General features: G+C 46.3%; 1 protein-coding gene across 13 annotated transcripts in view; it reads right to left on the reverse strand.

Moving 5' to 3' along the window:
• Positions 1-27,338, reverse strand: part of MSI2 (musashi RNA binding protein 2) — a 259,702-nt gene that overhangs the window by 145,339 nt on the left and 87,025 nt on the right. For 12 of the 13 annotated variants that reach the window (XM_072881752.1, XM_072881749.1, XM_072881756.1 and 9 more), the window contains one exon: positions 26,900-26,992. The exons of the other annotated variant lie outside the window; for it this stretch is intronic. In XM_072881752.1, coding sequence (XP_072737853.1) covers positions 26,900-26,992 — 93 coding nt within the window. The remainder of the gene's footprint in view (positions 1-26,899; positions 26,993-27,338) is intronic. 13 annotated transcript variants of the gene reach the window in all.

Below are 27,338 nucleotides of genomic sequence, written 5' to 3' on the forward strand. Positions count from 1 at the left end.
CCATAAAAGAGAGCTCCAAACCAGAGCTCACATCTTTTAGTCGACTTCAAAAATGCAGCAAGAGCGGGAGTTTCGGAAGCTTTTCACTGACGAGGAGCAGAGCTCCGGAGCGTTTGGCATTGCACCACACCTGCTACTTAATTTAATGGACTAAACCTTGCGTAACATTCAGGTCTCCAAGTCAGCCCCGTGGCATTGCAATAAAGCAGAGACAGGATTGCTTCCACTTCTGTGCCAGGAGGAAAGGCAGAGGAAGAGAAAGAAGAGAGCAGAGGACTAAGCTTGTAGAAGAAATACTGGGGCAGCCCAAACTCATCCAAGTGAGCAAGAGTCAATCCTCTGTTAGGATTACATAAAACTTGTTGAATGTTAATATATGCTGCCTCCATTCTCCAAACAGTTTATGAACACTATAATTTTCTTCACTAAAACACTGTCTAATAGCACCAATCCCCCCTCCTAATTATAGACGTCTCTTATGCATGATAATCTTTATACAATTAAGCCCACTTAAAAGAATAACTGATTAAATAAAAAAGTGTTTAAATAACACATAAGGTTGTGATTAAAAAATGACAAAAGCTCAAGAGATCGAAAACTAAAGTGGAAATTCCACCCTTAAGTGTATACTAGTGAGTGAAACAGCAGCCCCAACTTTCAAACCTGAATTGGCTGTCCAAAGTTTAAACATTAATATAAAATCACTCTTCCATTAAAAAAAAAATCCCAAAACCAAAAAACCAAAAAGAACCCACAACTGCCCTTATACGAATTGCGTATGGAAAGACATTAATCTCCCCTCAATATGCTCTTTGGAATAAAACCAGTTGGTTTCATTTCAAGTGCAAAAAGCTCCCTCACAAAATGTTATTGAAACTTCACGTCTAATTTAGGTAAAGGGTCCTCTAGGTAAAAATATATTTAGGCAGAGAGTCAACATTTACTGGAAAGGCTAGAGCGCTACCGCTTTGCAAGCAAACCTGTATTCTGCGACTGCACCGGTCCAAACGCACCAGTCCCGCAAAAGCGACGGGAGTCCACCCTCCGATACAGGAGGAACACAGCTCCTCCTGCCCTCTCTGCACACCATCTCCCATCCTGTCCGCTTCGCAACAGGAAAACTTGAGCTTAGCCCAGGTACTGGATCATCGTCTCTATTCGAATGCCTCCTAAAAAACACTTTTATTCTCACGGGTGCTAGCTTTTATGAGTAAAAGTGCCGTCCATCAAAAGCTGGTACTATTCTGCTGATTATTTCCATTGCAGAAGTACCAGTTATAGGTCAGAACTGAATATGCAAGTGACTGTACAAATAAAAACCAAAACCATCACCCCTGCCTGATAAGCCCTAGAATTAAACTGATTATAAACATCCAGATAATGAGCAGAATATTCCTCAGTGCTGGACAGACAATCTCAAAGGAAACAGTCCCTAGACACACTTTTTTCCTTTTTCTTTTCTTTTCTTTTTTTTTTTTTTAACGTTTATAAAAAAAATCACAACCTTGTCCTGGGGCCCCATACAATTAAGATTTAATTAGACTGAGTTTCAACTAGGAGCAGATATTTTTATAAGCAGGGGTTTGTAATGGAAGCAGTGGCACAGGTTTCCTTTTAGGAATGCAAAAGCTCATGCAAATAAACTCTCCCACATACCCTTTAATTTGGAGTACGAAGCTGAAAATAAATTGGAGGAAAAAAACCCTCACAATTAAGAATAGATTGTACATTAAATGAATCGACATCTCTGCCCTGGTCTGTATCCGTGCTAGCGAAGAGGTGATCTAGCTTCCCTGCCAAAGAAAAGGACAGGAGAATCGTAGTTTTATTACGGCAAACGAGCGCAGTTAGCGATCCCCGGCACATTAACGCGGGTGCTTGCACTGACAACCAGGTCACCCATTGCGGACGGCTTTTATTTGCTCTGCGAAGCAGGGAGGCTCACCAGGGCACCGGCCCCTCGCAGGGGCTCTTCTCTCCGTCCCATTGCGCTCGTCCGGGCGATGCGCTGAGCATGCAGCAAAAGGAGTGGCTCCCCGAGGTCCAGCAACTCGCCAGACCCAGGGAAAGAGTCTGGTATCATCCCAGCAGCAAAGCCGTGACAGCGGCTACAGACGCCCACGCAGCTCCCTGGCACTGCCAGCCTTCGCACCGAGGGGTCCCCGCGCCACCGGGACGGGCAGCAGCAGCGGAGGAAAACAGACGGCAAAATATGCAAGTCAAAACCGTGCTCTAAAGCCAAAGTAAACTCTCCCTCCGATGCTGAGCCATGGGTTTCCCGCTTCACCTGCCAGCACGAGCCATCTTAAGGGCCTCTCTCTGCTCGGCCACCATCTTTGCTCTTCCCAGCTAGGTCAAAAACATCTCAATTTTCCACTTACATTCAAAAAAACCAAAGTCAGCTCAGAAAATATCAATGACAACAAAAATACCTGTGTAGGAACAGAAGGAAGGAAGGGATGAATGAGGAACACAAACAACACCCAGTTCACAGCGCCAGGGCTGGGGGAGCAGGGGTCGAGCAGCCTGCCCAGCCTTGGCACACCGAGCCACCGCGTTGGATTTTCCCCCCAGTCCTGGCCTGCTGCTAGGGCAAACACCTCCCGGCCACGAGGAAACAACTGGAGCTCAGGGAGAGACACGGCTCTGCCCCACTGGAAAGACAGGCAGCCACAAGGGCATGCATGGTAATTTGTGCCGTCTCTCTGTGTAGCACGTAATCCCGGTTCCTGCTCTCCTTCCTCTCCAAGGCTGGTTAATTGCGACTGAACCAACGCCGGTCTCTGGTGTTGCCTCCGTCTACGACCTGGAAGACTTGCCTGCGATCGACATGTGGCAATTAAACGGGTGTTTACATTACACCTCCTTCCTAGCCAGCAGCAACAGAGCACAAGGCCACCCACACGTTAGCTGGGCATTTCACAACCCAAGCATAAAGGAAAAAGACACCCCAATTGCTCGCACGAGGGAGGCAGTGCCGCTAGCCTCCGTGCCGTCAGCTGCAGCGCTCCATCCTCAGGTTCCAGGTGCCCTGCAGCATGCCCCGTGCACCCAGGCACTGCAGGGGCCTTGTGCTGGCCCCAGGGCAGGCAGGAGGGTGGTGCTGGTACCCACACGCACGACAAACCGGCTGGTGAGGTGCCTGGAGCAGGCAGCAGTCCCTGCGAAGAGCTTGTGCTTGAGAGGAACAAGGGAGGGGCTGGGAGAAGAGCGATGGAGCAACGCCCCCAGCATCACACCGCTCTGGCACCACCATCCCGCAGGGAGTGCTGCCTCCCCCGCAGCAAAGGAGTGGGTTTAAGCACACGCATCACCTTCTCTGCCTGGCCTTTGCCCACAGATGTCTGCGTGTGTGTGTATATATACATCAGGTGCAATTGCAGACAGGCTGTACCACTCATTGGGGGGGCAGCAGCGTGCTGCCAATGCTATAAATAGACGGGTCTATTTTTAAGTTGACCATCACTTAGCGCAGTCAAACTTCCTCCCCTTCTGCTCCCACTGTCATTGCTATGGTTTACGTCCTTGCTCAGCTGTGCACGCAGCACCCGGCTCCAGGACCAGAGCAGAGCAGGCAGGCAAACACCTCTGCGTTAACTGTCTCGATATCGAGCTTGATTTGCCTTTGGTAACTAATGCTGCGTCCTTGTGCAGCTCCCCTCAGCCGCAAGCTTTTCACTGAACACCAGCCTGCAAAAGCCCCAGCACAGGGCAGCGCGGGGCCTGTTTCTGGAGGTACCGCAGCCTCGCACAGCAGCAGAGAGGCTGCAACGAACACATCCGAGCTCCCTCTGTAACAGCATTGCTGCCCTGCTGCACACCTACCTAAGAAGAGAGAGGTTCAGATTTACTTTTTGGTAGAACTACTCATAAGAGGGATTCTCCCCTCCATTCCATACTGTAACGAATATTATATAAAACTTGAAAGAAATTCAACTACAGCTTTTATTTACCATTGTGCATATGGGCCAATGGCTGTGGCAGGCTACCAAGTTTGCCGTCAAGCTGGCCAAGTTTGCTTTTATTACTTCACTACTACTGTGCGTCTCGCTTAAGAACAACGGCTGCTCCTAATGCCAGCCGCCGGGCGACTGCAGCAGTTGGATGGAGGGCTGTGCTGCTTTGCCCGGTGGATGCCCAGCTGGACGGCACCTCGGGAGGCCCTGGCAGGGAGGCAGTTCCTCTGCGAAGGACGGCACAGCAGCACTGCTGAGTTATTAATCCCCACCAAAGAAATGACAGTCTCACCCATGCCCTGCAGCACCCACCTGGGTAAGAGCTGTGTAGGAAATGCTTAAAGATCCTTCTGAAATGCCAGCCGGGGCTGGCACTCAGGCTGATACACCTAAAGTTTCTCTTGGGAGGACTGGATACTTGTAAAAGATGAATCCAGCATCAACAGCTTACCTGGGTGAATCCTGGGGACCTCTTCTTCACAGGATTTTCATCTCCTGGGATCACTGAAAGTGCAATAGTGTCTGAAAGCACCAGGCACAGAAAAGGCCATATCCCAGGCGTGGGGCTGGACAGACACCCGCACAGCCCGTGCTCCGCAGAGCCACCAGCCTTAGAAAAGGCACAAGACTGACACCAACAAACCCTTAGCTTTGGACTTCGTATGAAACGGGTACTCTATAATTGCAACAGGTACTATTTAAAGTAGGGCCTTATTTTGAAAGAAGACTCACAGACTGCTCCATTTCCAATTAAATCCTTCTATTCTTTGAGCAAGACTGTGCCACAGCAGGTAACTGAGTCTCCCAAAGAGATCTGGCACCATATGAGAACCCCGCAGACTCTGCACTCACCGCCTCGGCAGAGATGCTCTGAGGCAAACACAACATGACACCAAGACACCCGGATACCATGTGCCATTTCAGATATTTATGGCCCAATGATAACACACTTCTTCCAGCAGCTCCCTCAAAAAAAGACAGGGTAGCATCAACTTCATTTCCTGACGGGAGGTGATCCTACAGCTTTGTAGCAGCCCCAGCATTTCAGACCTCATACTCATGCCAATAAATGACCTCTCCCCACCTTGCACAGCATTCTCCTGGAGAAACTGGCTGCTCATGGCTTGGATGGGTGTACTCTCCACTGGGTAAAAAACTGGCTGGATGGCCAGGCCCAAAGAGTGGTGGTGAATGGAGTTTACTCCAGTTGGCGGCTGGTCACAAGGGGTGTCCCCCAGGACTCAGTACTGGGGCCGGTTCTGTTTAATATCTGTATCAATGATCTGGACGAGGGGATCGGGTGCACCCTCAGTCAGTTTGCAGATGACACCAAGCTGGGCGGGAGTGTTGATCTGCTGGAGGGTAGGAAGGCTCTGCAGAGGGACCTGGACAGGCTGGATCCATGGGCTGAGGCCAATGGTACAAGGTTCAACCAGGCTCAGTGCCGGGTCCTGCACTTGGGTCACAACAACCCCATGCAATGCTACAGGCTTGGGGAAGAGTGGCTGGAAAGCTGCCTGGCAGAGAAGGACCTGGGGCATTGGTCAACAGCCACCTGAATATGAGCCAGCAGTGAGCCCAGGTGGCCAAGAAAGCCAACAGCATCCTGGCTTGTATCAGCAATAGCGTGGCCAGCAGGACGAGGGCAGTGATCGTGCCCCTGTACTCAGCACTGGTGAGGCCGCACCTCAAATACTGTGTTCAGTGTTGGACCCCTCACTCCAAGAGAGACATTGAGGGGCTGGAGCGTGTCCAGAGAAGGGCAACGGAGCTGGGGAAGGGTCTGGAGCACAAGGCTGATGGGAAGCGGCTGAGGGACCTGGAGAAAAGGAGGCTGAGGGGAGACCTCATTGCTATCTACAGCCTCCTTTCAGGCAGTTGTAGAGAGGTGGGGGTCGGTGTCTTCTCCCAGGTAACAAGTGATAGGATGAGAGGAAATGGCCTCAAGTTGCGCCAGGGGAGGTTTAGACTGGGTATTAGGAACAATTCCTTCACCGAAAGGGTTGTCAAGCACTGGAACAGGCTGCCCAGGGAAGTGGTGGAGTCACCAGCCCCGGGGGTACTGAAAAGCCGTGGAGATGTGGTGCTTCGGGACATGGTGTAGTGGTGGACTTGGCAGTGTTGGGTTAACGGTTGGACTCGATGATCTTAAAGGTCCTTTCCAACCTAAACGATTCTATGATTCTAATGCTTCCCACTTCCTAAGGTTACCATATTTCTTGACCCGGGCGGGTTTAAAAAAAAAAAACCACCCCAAAGACTGACCTATCGGTTACGTTTTTAAGCCAAGTTGTTGCTTGCTAAATTGTTATGACCTTCCTCCTCCCCTTTCTCCCCTCCCAGTCATGAGCAATAGGAATTAAATTGATTCAGTCTATCAGTGTTCTGCATCTAAGTGATTAAATTCAGCCACTAGAAAAATCTGTTTTGTGCTGCATCTGAGGAAAAGCCGCGCTGCCGTTGGATCCAGCCTCCGAGGGAGGGAGGTGGCAGCGTGCGGAGGAAAGGCACAGAAGGTAAAATACAGACTTGGTCATTGTGCTGATATCATAGGCATGATCTTTTTTTTCCCTTTTTAAGCTGGATCAGTTATTAGATCTACCATTAAAAGTAGCTTCACACTCAGAGATTCCTGGGGCAGACCAAAGAGGAGGAAGCGCTGCTAGGGCAACGGTGCAGGCAGCGGCACCTCCAAGGCATTAGCACATCAATGTTTTAGACCTGCAATGTCCATGACCAGTGAATTATCGATTCCCAGACAGATGTTAAGAGGGCTGGAGCAAGCCAGCCTCAGTGCCATTTAGGGCAGCTCCCCATCCTCAGTACAGTCTGTCTCTCGCGCACACGCAGACCAGCACTAGTCCTAATTTATCCGGCCTGATGACCAGGCAGCATTCCTGGGAGACAGATGCCATGCTCTCCGGGCTAGTTCCAGCCCTCACAACCAGCTGACCATCTATTTTAAGCTGCTCAGCTGGGATTTTACTTTGGGACATCCAAGCCGAGAGGAGCATTCTTCCTCCTTCCCTTTCTTCCACATGGCAATTAGCAAAATTAAAAAGGCTGGAGGATTTAACACATCTGCATAGCCCCTTTCTTCAGATAGCAAGCTGTAAGGAAGGAGCCAGACCCGACGGGTCTGGGAAGGAGGAGTTGGGGAGGCAGGGTTGCAATTTGTATGCATCTGCGTAAGCGATGAGTGATCCACCGAACGGGGTATCGCAGCCAGAGAGAATCCAGCCCCAGCGCTGCTGTCTGCCACGGCGTCCTCACCCCTTGCCCTTTCCATCCTCCGACCGCTGTCCGTGGGGACTCTTCACCCGCCTGCGAAACGCAGAGGCATTACAGCTGTTCTCTGCACTGCAGAGGATCCGGCCCTCTCTGTTTCAGGAATTTAGTAAGAGAACAAATGCACACACAGAGAAAGAACATACTGAAATAACTGCCTGTTCAACCCGCATCCTCCAGAAGTTCCTCGCTTCCTGCATCTGTGGGATTTCTGGCACGGCCAGTGCTCTGACCTCACCTGACCTCCCCAACTGCATCAAAGGGCCTCATCTAAATAGGTCACTCCTTGCAGAGGGAGTAAAGTTCAGAGGAAGCTAAGAGACTTACTGGCTGCCTTAATTATCACACACCCCCTCCACCACCTCTGCTGGGAAAAAAGAGGAAAAAAAAAAAATATCCACAGCGGCAGAGACAAAACGCTACGGAAAAGAAAATTCGGATCTACATACTGTGGTAGCTGAATTTTAAGCAGTGCAAAGTCTAAGAATACATCTGGAAACACACATGCAAATTCTTCATAGCTAAAAATAAACATCTCAGCTGTATATTACTCTCCAGAGTAAAGGAGAAGTGCTAATATTAATTGAAGGTTTTTGTTTCATTTGTTTTATTTTATTTTTATTCAAGATCAGAGCTGATAAATTATTTCTTTAAAATCACATAGATTAAATTATCCAGATAATTTAAAGCATTATACACTTAAATTAATATTACGTATAGCACACTACCAATTTGCCTCAGGCAAACTACATTACCAACAGTTTCACTTCATTTTTGAAGTCAGTATCCTTTGCTTCGGAATCAAGTGTCCTTCACGTCACCTCTGCAAAACATCACATCCTCTTTCCCTGTGCATTTTCAAGGTTTAGGACTCGCAAATATAAAATGAACCAGACTCACAAGCTAGGGCTCTTCAGCAATGGACTCGATGCTGATTTACATCAACAGAAGCTGTTGCCGTATTTTCCCCATCAGTTCCTTAGAGGAAAGCTTACGAACTTAATTCCCTCTTTACATTTGCTTATTCAAGTTCCAGCTGCATCTCCCCCTAACATCCCATTAGGGCTTTCCTTTTAATTACTTTTTCATGTCATCTGCGCATTCCTTGCAAGGTCCTCTTTCTAGGAACTCGTCTGTCTCTCCCCTGGCCCCTTTCATTACGGATGTTTCCTTCCTTCCTTCACCCTTCCCACAAGCCATCTCCTAGCACCGCGTCCCCATGCTCCACTTCTCGCCCGCGCCAGCCCTCGGCACCGCTCGGGTTTGACATCCCGGGCTCATACCTGCAAGAGGAGCAGGAGCAGAGGAGACGCTAAGCACATGGGAAGTAGGGCTCGGTGTGGAGCGTTTCATTCAGGAGCATTATGCTCTTGGCTTAATGACAATTTCGCATTACACAGACTGTCCTTGCGACTGCCATAGGAGATTAAGGAGCATAAAAACAAACTACTTAATTGCAGGCAGGTGTGCAAACCTATTCCCTCTGCCTGCACCTAATGCTCTTTGGAAATACCTGTAAAGAAAATAAAACCCTTGGAGAGATTACATAAGAGATGCACGGCAGAGTCGCAGCGGCTGTCCACGTGCCACGCAGAGACAGGCAACCAGGGCACGGCACGACAACGTCTGGGCTCCTCGGGGGCCGCGAGGACCCTCTTCTGACCCACTCCGTCCCCACACCGACAAGGCGCAGGCCGTCAGTCGCAGTGAATGCCTCTGCCCCCGCTGCCTGACGAACTCGTGGCGTGCTGCCTGGCCCTGCCCTGCCCCGTCCCCAAACTAAGGAAACACAGAAAACAGTTTTGCCAACAGTGCCCGGGTTTAAGGACACGAACCACCCCACGGCTCCAGAAGGCCAGGGGGCAGAACAAGGGGAGCTGCGCCCCAACTAGAGGGAAGCACCAAACGCTGCAACTGCCGTTAGCTGCACCCGAGCACGCGAAGCGCACACTGAGCCGGCGTGTGGCTAAAAGTTAGTGAGGCCATTCCACAGGGAAAAAGCATGCTCCTTTTAAGGAGGTCTAAGTTCATTTATATATTATATAGGCTGAAAAAAGAACATCCTTTTTCTGTAAAGCTGTGCTCATCTTTTTTTGTAGTGTAACAGGCAGAAAGACATCTCTCTTCTCCGTTCTGCTTAAAGATCATCTTCTTCACTACCAAGATGAAAGACTGGAATCAATGTCAAGATACACAGGAGAAATCAGTTTACTCTCATAGTACAAAACAGCAGAAAAGTAAATTCACCCACAGACGCGGCTGATAAACTGCTACAAATTCAGGCCAATATCCTTCAAGTTTAACTACACTTCGCTGCAAAAGACAAGACAGATCAGCTACTTGGACAGCACTTTGAAAATGTAAAGTGCCATGTAAGTATTATTATTACTAGCAGGCTGCTGAAGATGTCTCCTATATTTACCATCTGGAAAAAATAACTACTTTAAACAGTCTGTTTGAAAAAGTCCCAAGAGCAGTTAACATTTTCCAAATATCCTCCCAATCAGCCACAGATGATGCAAAATAGTGAAGCTCCTTTTCCCATTTCATCTTAGCTCCTAGGAACCCGGGGAAGGGTTCAAGACCGAAACTTTTACCCCTTTACACGCCCTGGCTACTAAAGATCCTTCTGCCCACCCGACACAGGGCACTCTGCCAGGAGGACTCAGTCGCAGCGGAGGCACGCTTCCCCTTACAAACCACCGACAGCATCACACACCATTTCTCTCTCCTAAGTCTGATGTTCGTTTTAAACCGGATGATTTGTTCTGCGTTAATATTTCAGTAGCACTATAAGCAAATGAACGCATTTCTTCCCGGGCTGTAAGCAAACAAGCACACGCGCTCGGGAGGCACCACGTGTGGCTGCTGCCGCGTCTGCGTGCCGACACCGATGCTTCACTGCCAACTCCTGCTTGTCGAGGCCACAAGAGTACAGATAAGAATGAGACGTGGAAGACTGCAGGCTGATCCTTCATTCAATGCGAACATTTTTTCCAGCCATATACTCTTCAAAATAAAGTGTCCAATTCGCAGCTCATGTAAACCAGTGCAGCCCACAAGGCTGCTGACACCCGCCCGGATCACATTCATTCACGCCCCGTGGGTGTAAATCAGCACAGCTCCTCTCATCTCAAGGAGTTTTGCCAGTTCACATCCACAATCTGGCTGAAATAATCAATTACCGCCAATTATTTTATTTTTAGAGCACTTCCCTGATCACCAAAGGCCATAGCAAAACCGTACTATGTATTAGCATTTGTATCAGCAATAGTGTGGCCAGCAGGACGAGGGCAGTGATCGTGCCCCTGTACTCGGCACTGGTGAGGCCGCACCTCAAATGCTGTGTGCAGTTTGGGGCCCCTCACTCCAAGAGAGACACTGAGGGGCTGGAGCGTGTCCAGAGAAGGGCAACGGAGCTGGGGAAGGGTCTGGAGCACAAGGCTGATGGGGAGCAGCTGAGGGACCTGGGGTTGTTCAGCCTGGAGAAAAGGAGGCTGAGGGGAGACCTCATCGCTCTCTACAACTGCCTGACAGGAGGGTGTAGAGAGGGGGGGTCGGTCTCTTCTCCCAGGTAACAAGCGACAGGACGAGAGGAAATGGCCTCAAGTTGCACCAGGGGAGGTTTAGATTGGATATTAGGAAAAACCTCTTCACCGAAAGGGTTGTCAAGCACTGGAACAGGCTGCCCAGGGAAGTGGTGGAGTCACCAGTGCTGGGGGTATTGAAAAGCCGTGGAGATGTGGTGCTTCAGGACATGGTGTAGTGGTGGACTTGGCTGTGTTGGGTTAACGGTTGGACTCGATGATCTTAAAGGTCCTTTCCAACCTAAACGATTCTACGATTCTATGATTTTTACATAGCATTACCACCATGATAAGGCTGAACAGCTCCTGATGCAAGAGCTGGCCTGTCCTATTTCCACAACTCTACTCCAGTTTGATTTACATCATGTAAATAGAGGTCAAAAGCAAGCCTCCAGTCCCAAAAGATGCATTATCTCAGAGCGCACCTTCTGTACGTTTTATGGAGCAATTTTTTAGGTCAAGCAATAGTATATAAACCTATCCACTTAAACAGAAAAGCAGGAATGGAAAATATGGCCTATGTGTCAACCAAGCACAAAGCTTATATTTCACCAGGAACCCGTATCCTAATTATTGCTGAACAAGGTGCAGTTCTGCCATTACAGAGGTTTTCATTCACCCTCCTCAGCCGTTTTGGGGGTGGAGACCAGCCAACATTTACTACTGATTTACTTCAGAAATGCCACCACAAAATGAAAACTGCTAAAGATACATCTGCTGATGCCACTAAGGTATTTAAGTCAGTGGCACTCAAGAGGCTTGTTTGCCAACTAACCCAAGCCACGAGGCATCACGCCTTGTACCGGCCAGCTGCCAACAGCTGTGGTGTCAGAGGAAGAGAGCCTGAAGCCACCCAAACTGACTCCAGCGATCCGGGCACTCCCACGTACGACCCAGTTAGTCAGCAGTGTCACAGCCGCTCACGTGCATATTCTTGAGTGCCATTTTCAGCAAAGGAAACGTTCAGGTTATATTATTAAATACTCTGGCCACTGGCACCAGGAAGCCTTGCGAGCCAATGTTAGCCTTCCCAATTCACCAAAAGGAAAGTAAAACGTGCCACATGGTGTGCTTTGAAACATCAAACAGCAGCAAGGAAAGGCCATCTTTCCTTCGGGTATGATTCTAACTGCTGATTCTTGCTTTACTAGCAAAAATCCAACACACATCCTTAGTCAATCTGCAGGAAAAAGCAGCTGAACTCTTCACTAAAAGAAACGCTTGAGCCCCCCTCCTCTCTCCCCAGAAAGCTCCTCCTGCAGACACAGACCCCCAGCCCCGGGACAGGCAGCTTGCAGCGAGCAGTGACACAAGGTCACGGCAGCAGTGGGACGCTCTTCCCTGCGCACCCGCCATGGCTGGCACCGGGGACCCCGCAGCATCAACAGGCAAGGTCACATTGCAGGGAGGCAGAGCGCGAAGACGGAGCGACGTCTATGTTGATTCACTTGCTTTCGCGATCGCTGGGTATTTAATCTCTGCAGCTCTTTTCTTTTGACACGATGGGCTCCTCTGGAGTCATCACAGCCTAAAGAGTCCATCAAGTAAATGAATCCAGATTTCATAAACAGCTAGCACAGCTCACTCCCACGTCGCTGACTACCAAGAGCTCACTTCCATTTTGACAGGCAGGCTTTCCAAGCTCCAAACAAGAATAAGACATTTCAAGTGGCCAGTAAGCAAATAAATACAACGAAAGCTCGATGAACTTAGCAGCACACCCGAACTGCAGCATGTGGAGCTGGCAGGGGCGTGAGCAGGGCACGCAGGGGAGCCCCAGCCCCACGGGGTGGGCCACTACAGCTCTACAGATCCCTTAGCAGGCAAGGGTTTTCTCTCTTTCTCACTTCTTTTCTTCCTCCCAGTTTGAGAATCTGTTGCTGGGCTTGGAAATGATGCAACCTGGTCTTTACCAGGTATTTTTACTTTCATAAAGTCAAAATACAGTCAGAAGGTCAAACGAAATACAGCTTTTCCATAGCACCTAACTGACTTTGTGAACTTCGGAGCATAAATCTAACTGAAGAAGATGTCGGGGGTGGGGGTGGAGAAAACAAAACAAACACAAAAATGAATAGATGTTACTTCTAGAATTTTACTGCAGTTCTCTTTTTGGATTGTTTTCTGAAAGTACAGGAGGGAGAGGAGGAGAGTTTCAAACCATCCAAAAATGGCAGAATTTGTGTTACACTTAACAAACCTCTGGTTCAAGTTGCCTTGAACTCAAGATCAGTATCTGCTCTGTATTATCAGACAATGTCTGATTTTTGTTCCTTCTCTTTTGTTTTCCTTTTTAGAGGTTTATTTTTCAAAGAGGACTACGTATCAGGGCCTCTTCCATTTCAGGAAAAGTAAACAAAATCCTTCGCAGGGAGGATCAGGGATGAAGGAACAAAGCCAGCTAGACTAAACTATATGAACGTGAATTTGTCATCATTTGGTATCACATCAGCACTATGACTTTGATCAAGGTCATGGCTCGGTGCTGCACACAGACATGCTCACTCCCCCTCAGAAAAGCCTGCTGTTACGGCAGCAATAGGAAAGCCACACACTATTAGTCCCAGATTTTGGGTGGGGACCTGAATGAGACCAAAATAACACAGCAAACCTAGTGCCACGTCTGCAAAGCTAAGTTCCTAAACCGTGGTGTCCCAGCACAGCCATAACTCCGTCTTTCTCCTCTGTACTCCTGGACTCATCTGGCAGACCACACCAGCCCAAAACATCATCTTTCCTCGGTACTAACTTATCTAAACTCAGCTAAAACCCTCACTGTCAGCAGTACAAAGCCCTGAAAGACGTCTTTCCAGGGCAAAAAGCAACCAAGTCACCATGGAGGATCCATCAAGCCCCGAGCAGTTTTACAGCACTAATACCCAAGTGCAAAGAAGCCATAGGTACAAAGGATTTGGTGGGATCTCTAGGACTTCTTGGGATAACTTGGCTTTCTTATTTGGGATAGCTAAGGGCTATGTGCTGCTGCTAAGACCGAGGTCCCTGCAAGAGTTTATGTGCTACATCAAGGCTAATTCTCTGGGTGCAAACATGCTCTTAAACACAAGAAATATTGGGGTGGACTCTTAAAACCAGAGTAGGAGAACCCTAGTAAAGTCCTCTCAGCAAGAGGACTGGACTCTGCCAGACCTGGGTTTTGTCCAGAGCATTCAGGAATAGGAAATTAAATGGACAGGAGAGAGGCCAACAACTTCTTTAGCCTGGTGGGGACAAGAGGCAAGCATGATAAATATTTAAGTTCCTGCTTATTAGGAAATGCTTGGCAAATAATGTAAAGCCTGAAGGGGATGTTAAAGAGAAGTATATTCAGTGTTATGGGAAAGTTAATGAGAAGCTGTAACCATTATGTATATATCATATATGGAAAACTAGGTGAGGCCCCTATGGACCATTATATACTGCATGAAACTTTATGGACGCTGTAATGCATTATTTTTAATGATTCCCTTGCCTACTTCAGGCCCTGGAAACCAAGAAGAGCTTCCCTAGCTTCCTGGTGGTGTTTCAGCAATGACACCTTGCTTGTTGCTAGATTTCTGGGTTATTTTAATGAGAAATAATTGGGTTACTTTCCAAGATTCCACAAAGCTGATACGCACTGAACAAAAACTCTGAGAAAGTTGCTGCTGTGTTGCAGTGCTCTTCACATCCTCTCCCTTCCAGAGGGTTACCTCCCCTGGTAAACCATTTATCTACAAATATGCCCACAAAAACATTGGCACTTTTGCTAGTTCAAGTTTGCATTGTCATCATCCATCTCTAGGGAGAGCCAGGCCACAGAAATAACCAGCTGCAACATCACAACGATTGCCCCTGCAGGAGATGTATATAATGAAAATTGAAAGCTGCAGGATGAACTTCTTACATACTTGTCCTTTTGGTTTATTCATCAGAAATAATTATCTGTGCTCGCATTCACAGGAGCACATACTTTATGATGTGCATAAAAATTTAATGGATTTTTAATAATACTGTAACTACAGCAGAAGCAGAAAAAAAGACATTAAACCATATGTGCTGTGTCGGTGGGTAAATGGTGTTGAGCAAACATCAACAACATGTACCCAGTTTAGCATCGGCAATGGGAAGAAGGAACTGTTACTTCCAGTATTTGAAAATCGTAGTGATCCCTAATCCGGAACATTTCGCTTAAAATCTCCCTCAGTAACAGAAATTAGTGCATGCATGAAATGCCCAAATGTGGGTTTCTGAATTTCAGGACCTTGCAGGTGATACCCTTGCCCTTTGACAAGCGTCCAAACTCCCCAACTGAGTTTCTCCACCTCTGCAATGGAGAGAAGCGCTACGAATATACCCCACGACAGTGGCATGGGAATGTGTCTGAATTCTGATTTCTGTTGTGCCAATTAAAGTACTCCCAGTATTTTATGAAGCTATTGATGTCTATCCCTTAAGCATCAGCAGAAATTATTGCTCTAGCAGGACAGACTGACATGCTAAACACTGTCCTCAGGAGCCACTCTGCAGCTAACGAGTCGGTGCAAAACATCACCATGTCACCAATACTTGGACTGACATCTATTTATAGACTGAGAAATTATATACGTGGTGTCCCCACCAACAGTGACACATCTTCATTCAGGCATGAGTCACCTATTCACAAGCATGTTTCCAAAAATAAATCCTATTTACCAGAATTAAATTCTACATGCTCAGGAGAAAACGTGTCCTTAAAAACCAAACAACAGGAAAAAAAGGCATGTTAGAAAACCAAACAACAGCAAACAAGCACTGAAGTCTTCAGCCTGCAGGTCTCCATGTTTCATATGATCATGCTGAGGCTGGAAACGTTTAAGATATAACAATGAAGATGGTCGTACGTTGTCATTACAAACCCCTGCCAAGGTCACCAGAGTGCTACCGTCCAAAAGGAAGTATCCAGAATATTCTTGGCAACTCACGCTTTGCAGAAATAGTAAGTATATTGCAGTTATTAGAGAGAACAGACAGAGTGAGCGCCAAGTAATCCCAGAAAATGTAGTGTTAAATAGAGGGTTCAAACCACAAAGCTGTTGATGGGGAATGTTAAAAATGTCAGCGTGGCTGAAAGACATTCGCCAGTGGTGAATGTCAAGTAGCGAGCTACTGTTCAGCAGATGCAATAAAAAAAACGTAAGGGTACTTGGGTAATGGGACCAACATTACAGTTGTTGATACAAATTATATCCAGAAAGCAAAGAAATAAACGGATAAATAAATAAATAATGCAAAAATGGAACAAGTTCAAACTTCTTTTATAGTAATAGTCTCCAGTTGAGCATAATCACCAAAGCTATAGTGATAAGATTGCCAAAACTAGACAAACATCTGTGAGATGAATTCATCTCAGAGGGGAAGCCAACAGCTTGTTATCATTAAAGAGGCAATGCTCTCTCTGCGTTTGAACTGCAGGCCGCCTTGTTACTGCGTTTGCTGAGGCAATTGCACCAGATGTTGGCAGCTATCTTCAGATGGATGACAAGCACCTGCTGTTGGGGAAATTAAATGCTCGTCGGCCTCCTATCCTTCAGGGGAGGGTGGGCCGGGAGGGGAAGAGGGGGAGTGGTGGTGGCTCACCCTCTGAAATAAACCTATTTATGCAAAGTGACAGTAAGTGCTGGTTTGCCGAGCAGGGAAACAGAGTGGAAATTCATTGGATCTCTTCCATTGCCCCCGGTGAAATCTGCTCCCACCCTCCCAGTCCTGACAATTAACATGGCACCAATCTGAACTCGCTAAACCACTCATCAGAGTAATACAGTCAACAGAGGGACCTTCTCCGGAAAAGTCACCGCTCGCACAGCAACTTCCCCAGAAACGGAGCATCGCCACAGCGGGGTCTGCCGCACACCCTCTCTTCCGATAAACACCGCTAGAACAAGCTTACAGCCCAGCACCTTCAGGCAACACACACCCAGAACACTCTGTAATGCCAGCGTTAAAATAAATAGACGCTCGAAGTGGAATCCTGCACACGCTCGTATTTGCTCAGATTTAAAATCAATGTCCTGCAACAGGGGTGCAAATGTAATCTCACTTTCACTGCCAGCCGGTGGTACGTGAACGTGCCTTACCAGTTTGTTTCAGACCAGCCTATCTCACTATTAAGAGCGGCAGTAAAGGTCACGATGGGCACTGCGGCTCATCTTAAAAAAGAAAACACACAGCAGCTTCTTCTCTGACAGACTTGCTAGTGTTTTCAACTTTCTGTGAAAAGAAAAACTGCAAAATGTGAACTCCTTTTATATGAGCAATCATTTCTTTACGGTACATCCAATACTCTTACTTCTTCAAACTTCCACAGTGATGACATTACAGCCAAGAAATATATTCTGTGATACATTCTGCCAGCAGGACCCATCAGAGCCTGGATCACTATTTCAACAACATTTTGCCCTGGACAATAAGCTGAAAACACCATTGTTAATTCCTATTCACCCCAAACCTCTCGCGAATGTCCCTGACAGAGACAACGTTTGTTCGATCTAAACTGGCCATACGCATTTTAGGTATCCTTCACATTAAGAGGCAGTTAATCCTCATTCTGTTTAGATTATCTTAATTGGCTCTTCATTTGAGCTACTTTGCCCTTGTCCCCATTTCTGAAGTTATATTTATAAATACATATACTGTACCACACACAGAGTACAACTACACACATCTCTCCCTCTCGGGGCTGGCACATGTTACCCAGTACTGGACTATTGATAGGACTGGCGCTGACCAACCTCCCGTGCTCGGCTACCACTCCACTTCCACCAAAATATGCGCAGGTGCATTTTTTTCCCAGGAAATAAAATAATAAGTTCTCCTAAGAGAGATATACATGTGTAAGATGGGACGCCCAATGAATTTCATATTCTACCTCTGCAGAATTAGCATAAGTTTAATGAAACTGGTCGTACCTCAATATTGAACGTGTGAACAAAGCTCGGTTATTTCACCTCTAGGACTGACTGAAAGTCATCTTGTTGATTTTTAGCACCCTGATGGAAAATCATAGAAATAAATAAAAGAGAACAAGCGCACAAACAAAACAAGAACCATCAGGCTCCGTGCAGAACCTTTCACTTTAAAAACGAACTTTCCGTAACAAAAATGTAAGTTTTTAAAAATCGAGCTGCAGATCAAAGAACGCTTTTCCTTAACACTGTACAGCAGGGTGAAAGGCAGACGTGGCTGGGACAAGTGCTCGAAGGAAGGCTGATGAGTGCACAGCTTTATTCCCGGGAGTACAGCGAGCTCCGCCGCCGCGGGAGTGCACTCCGCAGTGCCAGCAGTGCCAGCTGAACAGGTTACGAGCGACCAAGTATGGCCATTCATTTCCATGTGGAAAAAACGTTATGACACCTCCTTCCTGTAATGTGTGCTCTTTTTCCACATTTGGAACAATTTATGTCTAGTTCCTCATGGTTACTTTTAAAAGCCCTTTTCTTAAGGGCCCAGACTCGAAGCTGCATTTTAAAAATCCTCACATTACACATCCTATCACTCAATACTGGTGTATTTATTACGTAATATGATGACAGTGATCAAACGCTTACTCTCCAATCAATTACGTTTTAACTAGCTCACTCCAGCTGACGAGCCTACCCCAAATTTGTGAGCAGTATCGTGCAAGCCTCCATTACGCCACACAAAGTTTTAAATAACTGCTGCTATTTTTTTCATTAGATAAACGATGTTAAAACATGAGTTTTCCCAAGGCAAAGCTTTGGCACCCTCAGTTGTAGCTACTCAAAGAACAGAAGTAATGTTCTGGACGCAGGTTATCACTTCGATGGATGTCAGGCGCAGTGCCTACATTTATAAATATCTTCCTGGAGAGTCCAGGAGGCTGAGCTTCAAGACAAGTGCCAAAGTGGAATCTGATGCAATTTCACGGCATATATTGGAAATATCTACCAGAAAAATTTTACCTCACTCCTGTTGCTGTGGTTTAACACCACTATCTTTTGCTTTTGAAGCAGCTTGCTGGGGCAGAGTTCATCTTGCTGTTGTCTTTCTGCATAGCAGCCAACGCCATGGGCCCTGCTCCGAAACAGGGGCTCCGAGCTGCTACCACAGCACAACAACAACAAACCATTTCCTCCCAGAGAAGTTCTACATGTACAGCCCCACTCATCCACACCGGGGCTGAATCCAAGACCACTCCAGGGACGATTTAAAGATGTTACCAAACATTATTAGCTAAATTTGTTAGGTATTTTATATAGCCTACTGGGTTTGTATAAAATAAAAGTGGGGTGAAACCCAAAATTTACTTTCTTGGGGTTTCAGAAAAGATACAAATCATTTTCACAAGTTTGGCTCAGTTGCAAGACTGATATAAAGACACTATGAACATTCACACGCATGTTGGAGGAGGAAACATAAATGTTTTCTTATGACTTTTTTCTCCCCAAACACAGCCCCTGACTAGTCACTGATTTCATGGGGGCTCTTGGTATGCTTCTGGGTCACCAATGGTGCATTGCATCATGCTCTGCAAGCTCAGGATCGACACCGCTCCCCTACTATTACTAAAGTATGCGAGACAGAATGTAGGGCACCAGCCGTAACTTTATGCCAAAAAAAAAAATCAAAGGCTACAGCAGAGTTGTCTTAAAATAAATAAATTTTAAACAAAGGATGCAGACCCTGTCCTCATGGCTCCTAGGAGCTGGGGATGCTCGAGCCGTACCTACAGCGGAGCTGTGCCGCCTGCTCTGCAGCAGCTGCCGAGCACGGACACCTGAACCAGCTCAGGCGCCGCTAGCACGAACTCGGCCTCAGCCCGCTTACGCTGCTACCAGGGTGATTTCTTCAGCCTGCCTCCAGTCCACACCGATGACGGCTGCGAGTGACATGAGTGTTGGCATATTTACATTTCCCATGCCCTTCGGAGCTTACTAAGTAAGAAAGGCAAGGAAATGTAAGGCGAGATAAAACAGCCTGCACAAAGTCAGACAGCAAGTGGGTGGCACAGTGGGAAACAGAAGACAGATGCTCGGGGCCCCGACTCTCCACCACAGTTACCTAATCTCACACGGGTTACGGCGCTACAGCACAAAAGCTTCCTTGCCATTTCACTTAACCGGAGTAGAAAAGGAAATAAAACTGTACTTCAAACTTCTGCTGAGCTCTGATACAGCCTTCTTGCCCACAAATCCTGCCTTAACATTTCCTCTTTTCATAAAATCCAGGTAGAAACCAACATCTAATTTATAACAAAACCACTTCCACAAAGCATGCGTCTTATTACAGACCACCTAAAAACTGACTTCCTGTGTACAACTTTTCATTGACAGAATGAAAACACTGACTTCTTCTTCAGCAACAACTGAGTTTCGCAGTTTGTTTAAAAAGAGAAAAGGGAAAAAAACAGAAAAGAGCGTGCACGGGAGGGAGAAGAAATAATAAAAAGTGCTTTAGGCCATGAGGGATCCCTATATCCCAGATCCCTTTGTCACATGCCAAAGCAAAAATTTAAAGGAATATTCATGATCCTTTGGAATATCATGGACATAACATTCAAATAAGGAATTCCAGAAATAGTGGAACTGCAAAGCACAAGCAAAGGGCAGAGGCAGCAGCGTGAACAAGGCGGAATGCTGTTCGGCGCTACTGTAACAGAGTAGCCCCCACAAATTATGTTTTTCGTTGTCCCAAACTTATCAGAAGCTGCAAACAATGATGTATTTGTCTACTGCTCATTCTGTTTTAAGGAGGTGCAACGATGCAAATTAAGCAACTTCTCCCCAGGTACACGCAGGTAACTCAGAAAGAAAGAAGAAAATAATGAGCTACAACCTCTTTGACACCAGGTCTAGAGCTCAGAACCGCTTTGGAAGGGAACAGTGAGGTTAGCGGTGGTTAAAAAAATGCCAACACATTCTCTATTTTACTGCATATTACAAATGTTTGGGGAACTCCAGCTATTACAGACTAGGATGTAAATAAGAGTCCAAATCTGTCCCTTCATTTCATAAGATGTAACCAATTAACAAATATTGAAGCTGGAAATACAGTGCTGAAAAATGTGAAAGGCTAACAACTTGTCAAACCAAAAAATAACTTTTCTGCAAAGTAAATACTTTAAGAATAGACCATCCGTGTATCCTATTGACCATTAAATCTACATATCAATGTCCAACAGATGTAACAATACACTTCAAACTGTATGCCAAGTCTAAATTAACTAAGCTTTCACTTTCATACAAGCAAAATTCCTTGCACCTCCTGACTCTGGCCTTAGCCCCAGCTCCACACAGACTTCCAAATCCCCCCCAGATGAACCCATGGCAAGAAAACCACCTTTTCTCATGCTAACAACTCTATTGTAATAACATCTTCAGAGGCCATACTCAAGGTCTCAGGGAAAAGTAAACCACTGGAGTGCTTAATAATACATCGGCGCATTAACTCGTTCACACCCAGACAGTCTTGCCAAACAAGGAGGAGTTTTCTCTCATGTTTTCTTGATTTATATTTTCACAGCTGTCAGAGAGGACAGCATGTAGGAAGCAAGTTATGTAAACCACCCGATTAGGCTGGAATCCTCGGTGTGGATCACACCTCCTTCCCTCTCCCCCCTCCCGGCACACTTACACAGAGAAAGCAGAGGGACTTTATTACAAAAGATTATTTTTTCAAAGGTTAAACTGGTCGTTATTCACATTGCTGTCCGTGTTATAACGCATGACGCTGTACAACCAAAGGAGGAAATGCTCATTCGCACGTTTTGCTATCCGCAGCCTTGCTGCTTTCGGCTTTAGTCTCCCTGCCAGCCAGCACTACGGCTCTGCAAAGGTGTGCCTGGAGCAGAGACAGGGTTTGAGAAGTTACTCTCCTCTCACTCGCTGAACTGCCACTAGACAGCAAGTCACGGCTACAGAAGGAAGAGATGAGAAAATTACAAGCTTTCAAAAGCTCAACAGTTGCTCAGAAGAACCCGAGATCAGAAGCTAGATATTATTATTGCTCTGGTCTGTTTTGCGTCTCACAGGAAATAACAAGTGACTGTACAAAACATTTCAGATCCAGAGAGGTAACTCAGAAATCCCATCTTGTTTCAAAATTTCCAAATCTTAAAAGCCATTCTTGACGAAACAACATATTCCAAGCAAAGTTGAAACGTGCCTACGATTTGTCTGAGGGACCTCGTGGCAAGCCAGAACAGAAAACAAAACTAATGCATATTGGTCTGTTCCAATTTCATCTGAAAATTTAAAATAAAAAGCAAATGCCATAGCCCCCTTCCCCAAAAGCCATTTTAGATTGCTGTGAAAGAAAAAAAACCACAGAGCCAATGCTCCCGCTTCAAAACTTTTAGAAGTAGTAAAACAGCTGAGGCCACCAACACCAGCACTGCTTTTCTTGTTTTTCACTGGAAATAACAACATGTAAAAACACTGTAGTCCACAAAACAACTTCATACGCCTCCTTGAAAAATCACCATTCTTTTTCAAAAAAGTATAAATTTAAGGTATTCTCTCCCACACAAGAAAGCATGTTTTTTCTACCAGAACAGTCATATATGGGCTGATCTAATAGCTGAAGACAAGTGAAACGTACCTTTAACATAACTCTGTTCCCATCGTGCTGGAAACAGGGGCTGGAAGGGCACAGTAGCCTTTTCATTCAAAGGACTGTTCCCACCAAGACTGATTACCGTATTTCAGTATGAAGGTTTTTTACTCAGAACTCTGTTTCGGTAATTGGGTCAAAAAGTGTACCTGGAGCCCAGCCACATTCACGTATCAATTAACGACCGCACGCAACCGTTTAGCATTCGTCAACTCATCGGGCAGTCCCTCCAACCCACATCTCGAGCCTGGCTCGCACCGCACCAAGGCAGCCTCGATGCAAAGCGGGGGGACCCGCAGCTGGGGCAGCGAGAGGGTTAAAATCCCATGTCAAATAGCAAGTCCTGGCTCCAGACCAGAAGGGACATGGGAACCGGGGCAGCTGAGTTATAAAGGCCTTATTGTAGCAGCCCACTGGATTGGAAATGACTTGTAGGCCTAATGAAACAAAACTTTGGCAGTAAAACAGAATGAAAGGAATGAGACAATAAAAGAGAGGAACAAAGGGAGCAGAGTTGTTTCAGCTTAGGAAAATAAGCTCACTTTGTTGTCGGGAAAAGCCAAAGCCGATTAGGATAAACCAATGACTAGGCATAAGTCTTCCAAACTAATTACACAGTTCGCCATGTGAAGTATAATTGCAAGTCGCAAAATAAGGACTACACTACTTTCACAGGAGCTCTATAAAGGGAGCATTACCTAGTAAAAAACAAACCCTAAGAAGTCCCTTATCATCAGCTGCTTGCAGCTTAAAAGGTGCAGAACATGCACGTCCCTAGAGAAGTGCAATTCATTAGCGTTTGGGGGCTTTCTTCTGCTGGTCACAGTCCTCCCGGTGAGGCTTTCAGAGGCTGTTGCTTTTTTTCTTTTCCTTTTTTAAATGATACCAGAAGCCTTAAACGCTCCAACATGTCCTGATCTCAGAGAGCACCATTTTGCTTCGGCTTTCAGGAAGCCATAAAACAGGTAGACCGGCAGCCACGGCCCGGCTGATGGCTCAGGGCACTTGTGGCCTCTCCAGAAGGGAAAACCACGGGGAGGAAAGCGCAGCCCCACGGCGCTTCCCTTTGGGTCTCCTCACCTCTAGCACTTTCTCATTTAAATTCTTTTAAAACTTGGTCTTAACAGCCAGCTTTTCACACGTCGGCACAAGGGCAATGCTGCAGACCCTGGATGGGTTAACATGGCCGGTGAATTTATTTTGTTTGCAAGAATGTTTGAAACATCTTTGACTGAAATAACAGAGGATCACAGAAACAACTGCATTAGACTATCAGGATTAGGTAGTAAGACAATGGATTTTTTTTTTTTTTTTTTTTCCTTCTGATTCTAAATGGTTATGCCTTAGTTTGGAGTTTTGTTTTCCCGGCTTAGCCTCCTCACGTCCTCCTGGGGATCGTGCTCCCTGAGACCACTGGAAGGAGAAGCCTCAACCCCAAACTCTCGCCCAGATATGCCTCCCACGGCTGCCGGCCTCGGGCCCGTGCCACCCTTATCGGAGGCGCTGGGCTGTGCTCCCTGCCCGCCTGCACCACGAGCCGAGCCGGGCCACGTCCCACCAGGACCTACAGCCCCGCAGCTGCCCCTCCTCGGCACCCTGGCCCCCTCCTCGGCACCCTGGCCCCCTCCTCGGCACCCTGGCCCCGCCAAGTCTCCCCGGGGAGCCCCACAACAACTCTGTGTGCACAGGTTCAGCGTCACCAGCTCTAAGCATTCAGCAATCACGAGGCTGTTAATTACACTGCTTCATGCTCCTTCTGTTAAGCATTTTGGCTTCACTCAGGTAATTTTTCCCAGTCTTCCTCTGCAGCTTACAGAAGCTAAGGATGCCCGTCTTTGCAAAATGAAAGCTGGGACTCTTACAGATCCTGGGCTTTACAGAGAGAAAAAATAATCACTATCAGAAATTGCACAATCAAAGTCTCAGGAGTTATCACTACCATGTATTTTGGTGCTCTAACGGGCAGGCATTTTCACTGGTGAAGTCAGGGAAGGGGGTTTATTAAAGCAGTTTTCTTTTTATTGGAGAAAAAGGTTCCGGCATTTACTTCTCAAAAAGCTGCAGTGTCAAATTCAACACTTCAGGCCCTTTCCTGCCAAGCCCAGTTAAACGAGGGAGTCCGCCTGGCCCCAAAGCTGGTGGCTGTTCTAACCACGTTGTATATTTTGAGAGCTACCTCCAGTTACCAAAACAACCCCCCCGGTTGCAAAGCTCTTCTCCGCAGCAAGTACAAACAAGATTTCAAGAATCACAGCAGTAGGTAAGCAATTTTTTCCACACCAATAAATAAGCTCAGCATTTCAAAGAGCAAGTCACCTGAGATGCTCTTATCAACTATGGGTGGCTCCTCTACACGTTAATTATGTAATGCAATTTTCCTTATTTTAAGAAAGTGCTAAGCAAATGCAAGCCTTGCCAATCGATCACGATGCATGGTTTGCATTGTAATGGCTCGACTGGAGAGCAAGGCTCGTGTGCTAAGCAGCTAAGATACGGTATGCATCACCAGGCCCTGCCACAAAGAGCTTGCAATCTGAGCAAGCAAGTCAAGGAAAGGTGGGGAAGCGGAATGGACAAGGCGAAGGAAGCAGCTCCTACGAGGTCCCACAGGGCCAGTCCTGGGTCCTTATATCTGAATGCAGCATCCCACCCACTGCAGCGTATTAACGAGTCTTCTAATTTAGCTGGACCACAAGTCCCCATTCCCCAGAGTCATTAACTAGCTCTGTGTCTTCTCACAACCAGAGCCTTGGGGAGAATCACCTCAAAACACCCCACAAACCAAACTGGCTCAGCTGATAAACAGCAAAGTGCAGCAGAGAGAACTTGAATGCCTGCATGCGAGGTCGAGTCACGGCGACACAGCCGAGAAGCCTCTCCTCCAAAACGCCACCGACTTCACCAAAGTCACCACCTCCTTTTAACAGGCTAGAACAGGGAAGCGTGAAACAGGGATGCAACTGGAAAAGGTCACCTGGTGAGCCCGAGTCCCACAGGAGCTGAGCTCTAACGACTGGACCACGCAGCCTCAGCAGGACACACCCCAGCTCTACTGCCAGAGCAATGGGTTCCAGCCTTGACTGCAACTTGTGCAATTATTTTCAGCGCCTTTATTTTTTAGCCTTCAAATTAAGACACTTGGAAAAAATATTTGATTTTCCAAAAGTATTGCCTTTGGAAAGCCAGACCTCTTTTAAGCTATCTCAAGAAAGGCAGAGCATGAAAGCAGAACTGAAGCGTCCCGAATCACTAGTCACTACTGAAAAACGCAGCCTAGTTGTCTGCATTCTCAGGGACTGTAAAATTGCAAGCATGAAACTACCAGATGGTGAAATTAAAAAGACTATATTAAGACCGCATCCAGACAATATGCAAAGCACTTATATTGAAACTATTATTAACTTCAAAAATACAGGTTAGAGGAGTTCTGCAATTAGAAGTAACTACAGAAGAAACATCCAAAAGCTCATGTAATCCTTTAATAAAAGGCTCAGCAGGCTGTAAACATCCTGCCAGAATCGAAGATTATTATTGAAAATAAAATGAATGGTTTGCAAAACAACTATCAATGCAGCACAGGAACAATTTATAAACTTCCCTCCTCAGCCCTCAACAAAATACTGCCTGGCCAAGCCTTTTCAGGGCAGATAAAAGAACCATAAACTAACTACAAGGAATCAAGCTGTATGGAGCCCCACGGGCAGCGGGACGGATAGGAGTCTCCACGGAAGGTGGTTCCACAAACTGCTTTCGAAGCAGATGGCTCTGCAAGCTCTTCACCTTGTTGGACTCCTGACCAAGCATCCAGAAGCCTTGGGGATCCAGGAAGCTCCATGGAAGGCGGTGGCACTAACCTCTAGCTGGACAGAGCCTGGATTGTGGGGTTTGAGCTGTTCCATCACCGTAAAGACTATTCTGGCATGGTTTCCTTCCTTGCATAAACTTTTTTTTAAAAAAAGTCAGGATTCTACATATATTTCCACAGGATGTTGCATAAGGATTTTTTAATAAGAAATTTAATGGATATTCTAGTGACTTCCATATTACCGTTGCTATTCATGTGGTTCCTTCAGGCATTTTCACAACTTAATGAGCTCCCTCAAATATGTCTATCTGCTCCTTTTGCCACTAGAATCAGGGGTAAACAGAAGGCTGATTTTATGGAGAAGACAACTGTGTAATCATTCAGCTAAGGGTCAAATTCTTCCTGAACGTACACAAATTCACCTCTCAATGATTCTTTTTTCCTCTAATGAAGGTAAGCAGTGTCAGCAATGTTGTACACACACCCATGCAACAAACAGAAAAGGAATTCCAGAAGCGATTCCAGAGGCTTCGAGAAATTACAATGAAACGCAAAAAATGTGGCCTTCCTTTGAGCACAGGCCTCATTGCACTGTTGTTTTTCAAAACACACTTCAAAAAGAAAGGGAAAAAAAAAAGAATTCAAAATATGTAGTGCTCACTTGGGCAGGAACTTACCTTGCCAAACTGTTCAAAGTATTGCTTTACGTCTTCCACTACTGTATTAGCCGATAATCCACCTACAAATATTTTCTTTGTTCTTGTGACCATCTGAAAGAAATTACAAGACAAGCATACAGTTTAACCAGATTATTTCAAACAATATGTGGAAAAAAGAAATATTCTTCAGATGCCATCCCTAACCTAGTTAATGAGAATATTTCTTTACAAAAGCAATTCAGATTGTTTGATTAGATACTTCTTTTTTTCTTTGTCTTGTTTTGTTTTTATTTGAGAAATGACTGAGTAAAGGCACTCAATAACAACTCTAGCCCCCGGATATTTTTTTTTAATAAATGATTTTTATTGTGCTTCTCAATGCAAAGATAAGTGAAAGAGGAGTCCAAGTGTCGTATCCTCATAGCTACTGTCTCAAAAAGACATGCCATTTTCCCCC

Source organism: Ciconia boyciana, chromosome 17 (genome assembly GCF_034638445.1).
Source record: "Ciconia boyciana chromosome 17, ASM3463844v1, whole genome shotgun sequence".
Lineage (NCBI taxonomy): Eukaryota > Metazoa > Chordata > Aves > Ciconiiformes > Ciconiidae > Ciconia > Ciconia boyciana.